The sequence below is a fragment of the Drosophila bipectinata genome, chromosome 3L (genome assembly GCF_030179905.1).
Source record: "Drosophila bipectinata strain 14024-0381.07 chromosome 3L, DbipHiC1v2, whole genome shotgun sequence".
Classification (NCBI taxonomy): domain Eukaryota; kingdom Metazoa; phylum Arthropoda; class Insecta; order Diptera; family Drosophilidae; genus Drosophila; species Drosophila bipectinata.
In genome coordinates this window covers 12,865,627-12,874,866 of record NC_091738.1, presented here as the reverse complement: position 1 = coordinate 12,874,866, position 9,240 = coordinate 12,865,627, and the positions used below count along the sequence as shown (strand labels likewise).

The following is a 9,240-nucleotide window of genomic DNA, read 5'->3' as shown; positions in this document are numbered from 1 at the left end:
CACATAACACTCGTGGCTAGAAAGCAGGAGCTTCAAGCCAAGCTTAATGCCAATTTGCATATTGGCTTTCAAAGGGTTTCATAATTTAAATCCAATCCACTCGCTCTTTCCACGCCCACCAACACCACCGACAGAAAAGAAATCGAAAGTGTTTACTGGATTGGGGCTAGGGTTTTTGGGATTTCGGATTGGCTGGTAGACTCGCTGAGAGGTTCTGGGCTTGCGATTCCTGGGAGCTGGCTTCTCACGCTTTGCATGCCATAAATTTCACCGCCTTTCACTGTAAATCATTTGGCCGACTTAATTGCGTGCATTTTAATGCCCATTCTCCGTTGCGTGCCATTTGATGTTTGTTGCAGCAGTAATTTTTGCTGCTGCTTGTGCCAGTTTTCAGTTTTCGCGAGAAAACTCCACAAGATGCGATGCTCTGTTTCGCAAGCGGGCCAAGTTTCACGAGAAAATCGAAAGTAAGGAAGGAAAATCAATGAGAAGTGATCTATTCGGCATAAAGTTGACATTATCTATGCCGTTCAGGCATCAAACCCCCGGCCGAGGGACTTTATCGATCGAGTGCATTGGCTTTCGAAATTGGTTATACCGATTGAATATCAAATCGGCCGACTTAACCTTCACTGAGCGCAAGTTCGTGCCTTAAGTCTTTTGTTTTTCTGCTACCGACTCACACAAACGCACTCGAACTGAAAGTGAAATTTCATTGTTGTTGCTCTGGTTGGTAATTTCGTTGGCTGCTTTTATGATTTTGGTAATTGTTGAAAAAGAAAGGCACTCACAATCGCACCACCCCTCCAACCCTCCGCTCCGCTCCGAACCGCATCGCATCGCTGATAAGAAACGTGATTTAATTTTTAGCTACAAATTATGAAAAACATACGGCTTTTCACTTTTCAATGGCCTTGTCTGGTGGGGGCTCCCTCCAAACCTCTTCCCAGAGATGGAATGCCATCGGAGGAGCGGATGCCTGGTCATCACATCGTTTTCGGCAGCGGAAGAACAAAAACTCGTCTGGGAGTTGTCGGCTCATTTTGCACTGTAATTTTCGAGTGTTTATTTATGCCTTCACTAACAAAAAGGTATTTCAGTCTTGAGATCAAGGATTTCAAGTATTATTTTTAGCTGATAGTGATGGTTGTAACAAATTAGTAACAACTACACAAAGTCATGGATTATAGAAATAACTTAAAAATCAAAGCTAATGAATTACTAAAGCCACCTTTCCTGAAAATATATGCATATGAAACTCCTACTCATTTTACGCAGAAACTAAAGAGCATTGAATTTTTTTCTAGTTCCCAAAGAAAATCATATCTTTTTTCCACGTGCTCTTTATGTTTCCCTTCCTGCCATTGTGCCAGACAAATGATGGAGCTGCACTTGGATGTCGGAGGTGGAGTCATGGACGCTGCCAGTAGAGAACTGGAGTGGGTTGAATGTGGTAGGGTGGAGTGGATTGGAGCAGAGTTGAAGACGGAGGAGTTGTGCCCCGATAGCGATCTGCTTTCGCTGCCCCTTAATCAGCAAGTCAGCGAGCTGAGCACCAGCTCACCCGGTAGTGGTGGGGCTTATTTAGCTTTTGTTTGTTTTACTTTTGGTTTCTGGTGGCTTTATTTTCGTTTCCCCCGCCACATGATTGATGCGAGAACAAGGTTTGTCGCTTAGGTCTTTTGTTTGGCGGCTGCTTTTTGGAAATAGCCGGATGTGTTCTAATAAACCCAAGGCCCGCCCGAGTCCGAGTCGATTCCGATTCCGAGGTTGAGTTCACCATGGTTTTAATCGTAACAAAAATATATAATCAAATTGATTTACTTGGGTTTTAGATGTGTGCCGGGGTCGCATCGGATGGACTGGTTTCCGACGAAGCCAGTTGCTCTCCTGCCTCCCATCCACCTCTCTGCTCGTAATAGACGTACAAGCAATTGGATCTGGAACTGGAGATGGTGCTGGAACTGCAAATGCTGTCTCTGCTGCATGCCGAGGTAGCGACTGTATGGGCCACCGAATTCATTAATTTTTTCCGGCTGTGCCGGGACCTAATTTTCTGCCAAATGGGACGAAAAATGCTACACTTCAGAATGGCTAACAGCTTGGAACGTGACTTGTGCGTCGCGCTGTCTCCGCCGGGCTCGGGAGCTTCCAAAATGGAGAGTTCTTCCGGTTCGGAAAGTGGTGACGGCCGCAGCGGTACCGGAGGCGGCAGTGGCTGCTGCAATCCTTTCAGTGCCAAACTTAAATTATGCCGCAGATACTCATCCGCCAGTTTTCGATTGTTCTGCAGGCTTCCGTAAGGATTACTTTGACTCGAACAGCTACTGGATTCTGAAACGGACTGTTTCTGAATCGGAGGTTTGGGCGCCTGACGTCGACGGCTCCGAGGTGGTGGCAGCGGAGGGAGAGGCGCCTGCCTTTTAACGGGTCTGGCGCGTCGGATTTCCCGAATCAAGCGCTTCGCATTGCTCGAAGCAGTGCAGTTAAGGCGCCACCTGAAAGGACACTCTTTTACTCTTCCACTGAAAACAAAGTCATCCAAATGTAGCTCACCCCACCAGGACAAGCAGCGCATTGTAGAGGGGCAGTACCAGCAGTCCCATTACCATAAGCCCAATCAGTGGACACGATGACTGCTGCAACTGCACCAGCCAATTCAAGGAGCAGCAGTATTCCGGATTCACTTGCTCCTCCTGGCTGTGGTTAAACGATCCCAACGACTGAACATCGTGTCCCTTAAAGCTGCTGGGGCCACCGTTGCGGTGGCTTGCCCACGGATGGAACAGAATGCCTGCCATAGAGTCACCCAGCGACTTCCAGGTCAGCATTTTTAATTGGACTTTCCTTTCCTGTTATCTCATTCGTTTGAAGTAAACGATTGTGCTTGAAAATTTATAAAAAATAATGACTAGAAGGAAAAGAGTTACTTTTGTGTTTTGATAACGAATGATTCAAAATTGGGCTTCTACTTTACTTTTTTTGATCATCCCATAAGTATGCTAAGGTAATTAATGTTGCACTATCCAGCTCGAGAAAGGGACAATCTTTTTTAGTTTTTCTTCTTGCATAATGTTTTTATTTTTCGCAGTTTTTCCGAATTTTCTCTCATTCTTGCTCCTTCCGATGGCCATAGCTCTGCCAATTGGTATCCGATCAGGAAATAAAGTACCATTTAGTAATCAGCGAACCCAGAAGCGACTTTCCTCATTGAAAACATTGCCTAAATGTGTTTTTTAAATTTGTCGAATTTTTTCCTAGGGGGTTTTCAAAATTGTGGGTTTTCCGGATTTCCCCACTTTTGCTCCATCCGATGGCCATAGCTCTGCCAATTCGTATCCGATCAGGATATTAAGTACCATTTAGTAATCAGCGAACCCAGAAGCTACTTTCCTCATTCAAAACATTGCTTAAATGTGGTTTTTAAATTTTTCGAATTTTTTCCTAGGGGTACCTCTACAAAATTGTGGGTTTTTCTGGTTTCCCCTTTTTGCTCCATCCGATGGCCATAACTCTGCCAATTCGTATCCGATCAGGATATAAAGTACCATTTAGTAATCAGCGAACCTAGAAGCTACTTTCTCATTCAAAACATTGCTTAAATGTGGTTTTTAAATTTTTCGAATTTTTTCCTAGGGGTACCCCTACAAAATTGTGGGTTTTCCTGGTTTCCCCTTTTTGCTCCATCCGATGGCCATAACTCTGCCAATTCGTATCCGATCAGGATATAAAGTACCATTTAGTAATCAGCGAACCTAGAAGCTACTTTCCTCATTCAAAACATTGCTTAAATGTTGTTTTTAAATTTTTCGAATTTTTTCCAAGGGGTACCCCTACAAAATTGTGGGTTTCCGGATTTCCCCACTTTTGCTCCATCCGATGGCCATAGGTCTGCCAATTCGTATCCGATCAGGATATAAAGTACCATTTAGTAATCAGCGAACCCAGAAGCTACTTTACTCATTCAAAACATTGCCTATATGTGGCTTTTAAATTTTTCGAAATTTTTCCTAGGGGTACCCCTACAAAATTGTGGGTTTTCCCCACTTTTGCTCCTTCCGATGACCATAGCTCTGCCAATTCGTATCCGATCAGGATATAAAGTACCATTTAGAAGCTACTTTCTCATTCAAAACATTGCTTAAATGTGGTTTTTAAATTTTTCGAATTTTTTCCTAGGGGTACCCCTACAAAATTGTGGGTTTTCCGGATTTCCCCACTTTTGCTCCATCCGATGGCCATAGGTCTGCCAATTCGTATCCGATCAGGATATAAAGTACCATTTAGTAATCAGCGAACCCAGAAGCTAATTTCCTCATTCAAAACATTGCTTAAATGTGGTTTTTAAATTTTTCGAATTTTTTCCTAGGGGTACCCCTACAAAATTGTGGGTTTTCCTGGTTTCCCCTTTTTGCTCCATCCGATGGCCATAACTCTGCCAATTCGTATCCGATCAGGATATAAAGTACCATTTAGTAATCAGCGAACCTAGAAGCTACTTTCCTCATTCAAAACATTGCTTAAATGTTGTTTTAAAATTTTTCGAATTTTTTCCAAGGGGTACCCCTACAAAATTGTGGGTTTTCCGGATTTCCCCACTTTTGCTCCATCCGATGGCCATAGGTCTGCCAATTCGTATCCGATCAGGATATAAAGTACCATTTAGTAATCAGCGAACCCAGAAGCTACTTTCCTCATTCAAAACATTGCCTATATGTGGCTTTTAAATTTTTCGAAATTTTTCCTAGGGGTACCCCTACAAAATTGTGGGTTTTCCTGATTTCCCATAGCTCTGCCAATTCGTATTTGATCAGGATATAAAGTACCATTTCGTAATCAGCGAACCCAGAAGCTACTTTCCTCATTCAAAACATTGCTTAAATGTGGTTTTTAAATTTTTCGAATTTTTTCCTAGGGGTACCCCTACAAAATTGTGCGTTTTCCTGATTCCCCCACTTTTGCTCCATCCGATGGCCATAGCTCTGCCAATTCGTATCCGATCAGGAAATTAAGTACCATTTAGAAATCAGCGAACCCAGTAGCGACTTTCCTCATTCAAAACATTGCTTAAATGTTGTTTTTAAATTTGTCGAATTTTTTCCTAGGTGTACCCCTACAAAATTGTGGGTTTTCCTGATTCCCCCACTTTTGTTCCATCCGATGGCCATAGCTCTGCCAATTCGTATCCGATCAGGATATAAAGTACCATTTAGTAATCAGCGAACCCAGAAGCTACTTTCCTCATTCAAAACATTGCCTATATGTGGCTTTTAAATTTTTCGAAATTTTTCCTAGGGGTACCCCTACAAAATTGTGCGTTTTCCTGATTCCCCCACTTTTGCTCCATCCGATGGCCATAGCTCTGCCAATTCGTATCCGATCAGGAAATTAAGTACCATTTAGTAATCAGCGAACCCAGAAGCGACTTTCCTCATTCAAAACATTGCTTAAATGTTGTTTTTAAATTTGTCGAATTTTTTCCTAGGTGTACCCCTACAAAATTGTGGGTTTTCCTGATTTCCCATAGCTCTGCCAATTCGTATTTGATCAGGAAATTAAGTACCATTTAGTAATCAGCGAACCCAGAAGCGACTTTCCTCATTCAAAACAATCCTTAAATGTTGTTTTTAAATTTGTCGAATTTTTTCCTAGGTGTACCCCTACAAAATTGTGGGTTTTCCGGATTTCCCCACTTTTGTTCCATCCGATGGCCATAGGTCTGCCAATTCGTATCCGATCAGGATATAAAGTACCATTTAGTAATCAGCGAACCCAGAAGCTACTTTCCTCATTCAAATCATTGCTTAAATGTGGTTTTTAAAATTTTCGAATTTTTTCCTAGGGGTACCCCTACAAAATTGTGGGTTTTCCTGGTTTCCCCTTTTTGCTCCATCCGATGGCCATAGCTCTGCCAATTCGTATCCGTTCAGGATATAAAGTACCATTTATTAATCAGCGAACCCAGAAGCTACTTTCCTCATTCAAAACATTGCCTATATGTGGCTTTTAAATTTTTCGAAATTTTTCCTAGGGGTACCCCTACAAAATTGTGCGTTTTCCTGATTCCCCCACTTTTGCTCCATCCGATGGCCATAGCTCTGCCAATTCGTATTCGATCAGGAAATTAAGTACCATTTAGTAATCAGCGAACCCAGAAGCGACTTTCCTCATTCAAAACATTGCTTAAATGTGGTTTTTAAATTTGTCGAATTTTTTCCTAGGGGTACCCCTACAAAATTGTGGGTTTTCCGGATTTCCCATAGCTCTGCCAATTCGTATTTGATCAGGATATAAAGTACCATTTAGTAATCAGCGAACCCAGAAGCTACTTTTCTCATTCAAAACATTGCCTATATGTGGCTTTTAAATTTTTCGAATTTTTTCCTAGGGGTACCCCTACAAAATTGTGGGTTTTCCTGATTTCCCATAGCTCTGCCAATTCGTATTTGATCAGGAAATTAAGTACCATTTAGTAATCAGCGAACCCAGAAGCGACTTTCCTCATTCAAAACATTGCTTAAATGTTGTTTTTAAATTTGTCGAATTTTTTCCTAGGTGTACCCCTACAAAATTGTGGGTTTTCCGGATTTCCCCACTTTTGTTCCATCCGATGGCCATAGGTCTGCCAATTCGTATCCGATCAGGATATAAAGTACCATTTAGTAATCAGCGAACCCAGAAGCTACTTTCCTCATTCAAATCATTGCTTAAATGTGGTTTTTAAAATTTTCGAATTTTTCCCTACAAAATTGTGGGTTTTCCTGGTTTCCCCTTTTTGCTCCATCCGATGGCCATAACTCTGCCAATTCGTATCCGTTCAGGATATAAAGTACCATTTATTAATCAGCGAACCCAGAAGCTACTTTCCTCATTCAAAACATTGCCTATATGTGGCTTTTAAATTTTTCGAAATTTTTCCTAGGGTTACCCCTACAAAATTGTGGGTTTTCCTGATTTCCCATAGCTCTGCCAATTCGTATTTGATCAGGATATAAAGTACCATTTAGTAATCAGCGAACCCAGAAGCTACTTTCCTCATTCAAAACATTGCTTAAATGTTGTTTTTAAATTTGTCTTATTTTTCCCTAGGGGTACCCCTACAAAATTGTGCGTTTTCCTGATTCCCCCACTTTTGCTCCATCCGATGGCCATAGCTCTGCCAATTCGTATCCGATCAGGAAATTAAGTACCATTTAGTAATCAGCGAACCCAGAAGCGACTTTCCTCATTCAAAACATTGCTTAAATGTTGTTTTTAAATTTGTCGAATTTTTTCCTAGGTGTACCCCTACAAAATTGTAGGTTTTCCTGATTCCCCCACTTTTGTTCCATCCGATGGCCATAGCTCTGCCAATTCGTATCCGATCAGGATATAAAGTACCATTTAGTAATCAGCGAACCCAGAAGCTACTTTCCTCATTCAAAACATTGCCTATATGTGGCTTTTAAATTTTTCGAATTTTTTCCTAGGGGTACCCCTGCAAAATTGTGGGTTTTCCGGATTTCCCCACTTTTGCTCCATCCGATGGCCATAGGTCTGCCAATTCGTATCCGATCAGGATATAAAGTACCATTTAGTAATCAGCGAACCCAGAAGCGACTTTCCTCATTCAAAACATTGCTTAAATGTGGTTTTTGAATATTTCGATTTTTTTCCTAGGGGTACCCCTACAAAATTGTGGGTTTTCCGGATTTCCCATAGCTCTGCCAATTCGTATTTGATCAGGATATAAAGTACCATTTAGTAATCAGCGAACCCAGAAGCTACTTTCCTCATTCAAAACATTGCCTATATGTGGCTTTTAAATTTTTCGAATTTTTTCCTAGGGGTACCCCTACAAAATTGTGGGTTTTCCTGATTTCCCATAGCTCTGCCAATTCGTATTTGATCAGGAAATTAAGTACCATTTAGTAATCAGCGAACCCAGAAGCGACTTTCCTCATTCAAAACATTGCTTAAATGTTGTTTTTAAATTTGTCGAATTTTTTCCTAGGTGTACCCCTACAAAATTGTGGGTTTTCCGGATTTCCCCACTTTTGTTCCATCCGATGGCCATAGGTCTGCCAATTCGTATCCGATCAGGATATAAAGTACCATTTAGTAATCAGCGAACCCAGAAGCTACTTTCCTCATTCAAATCATTGCTTAAATGTGGTTTTTAAAATTTTCGAATTTTTTCCTAGGGGTACCCCTACAAAATTGTGGGTTTTCCTGGTTTCCCCTTTTTGCTCCATCCGATGGCCATAGCTCTGCCAATTCGTATCCGTTCAGGATATAAAGTACCATTTATTAATCAGCGAACCCAGAAGCTACTTTCCTCATTTAAAACATTGCCTATATGTGGCTTTTAAATTTTTCGAAATTTTTCCTAGGGGTACCCCTAAAAAATTGTGGGTTTTCCTGATTTCCCATAGCTCTGCCAATTCGTATTTGATCAGGATATAAAGTACCATTTAGTAATCAGCGAACCCAGAAGCTACTTTCCTCATTCAAAACATTGCTTAAATGTGGTTTTTAAATTTTTCGAATTTTTTCCAAGGGGTACCCCTACAAAATTGTGCGTTTTCCTGATTCCCCCACTTTTGCTCCATCCGATGGCCATAGCTCTGCCAATTCGTATCCGATCAGGAAATTAAGTACCATTAAGTAATCAGCGAACCCAGAAGCTACTTTCATCATTCAAAACATTGCTTAAATGTTGTTTTTAAATTTGTCTTATTTTTCCATAGGGGTACCCCTACAAAATTGTGGGTTTTCCTGATTCCCCCACTTTTGCTCCATCCGATGGCCATAGCTCTGCCAATTCGTATCCGATCAGGATATAAAGTACCATTTAGTAATCACCGAACCCAGAAGCTACTTTCCTCATTCAAAACATTGCCTATATGTGGCTTTTAAATTTTTCGAATTTTTTCCTAGGGGTACCCCTGCAAAATTGTGGGTTTTCCGGATTTCCCCACTTTTGCTCCATCCGATGGCCATAGGTCTGCCAATTCGTATCCGATCAGGATATAAAGTACCATTTAGTAATCAGCGAACCCAGAAGCGACTTTCCTCATTCAAAACATTGCTTAAATGTGGTTTTTAAATTTTTCGATTTTTTTCCTAGGGGTACCCCTACAAAATTGTGCGTTTTCCTGATTCCCCACTTTTGCTCCATCCGATGGCCATAGCTCTGCCAATTCGTATCCGATCAGGATATAAAGTACCATTTAGTAATCAGCGAACCCAGAAGCTACT

The 9,240-nt window shown here is 41.3% G+C and overlaps 1 protein-coding gene across 1 annotated transcript; it reads right to left on the bottom strand.

Moving 5' to 3' along the window:
* Window positions 1-1,762: 1,762 nt before the first annotated feature.
* LOC108134377 (uncharacterized) lies at window positions 1,763-2,945 on the bottom strand. The gene is made up of 2 exons (XM_017254663.3): window positions 2,557-2,945; window positions 1,763-2,498 (listed from the first exon to the last, which is right to left on the bottom strand). Exons 1-2 carry the CDS (start codon window positions 2,829-2,831, stop codon window positions 1,832-1,834), a joined length of 942 nt encoding a protein of 313 aa, XP_017110152.2. The 5' UTR covers window positions 2,832-2,945; the 3' UTR covers window positions 1,763-1,831.
* Between the last annotated feature and the right edge of the window lie 6,295 nt (window positions 2,946-9,240).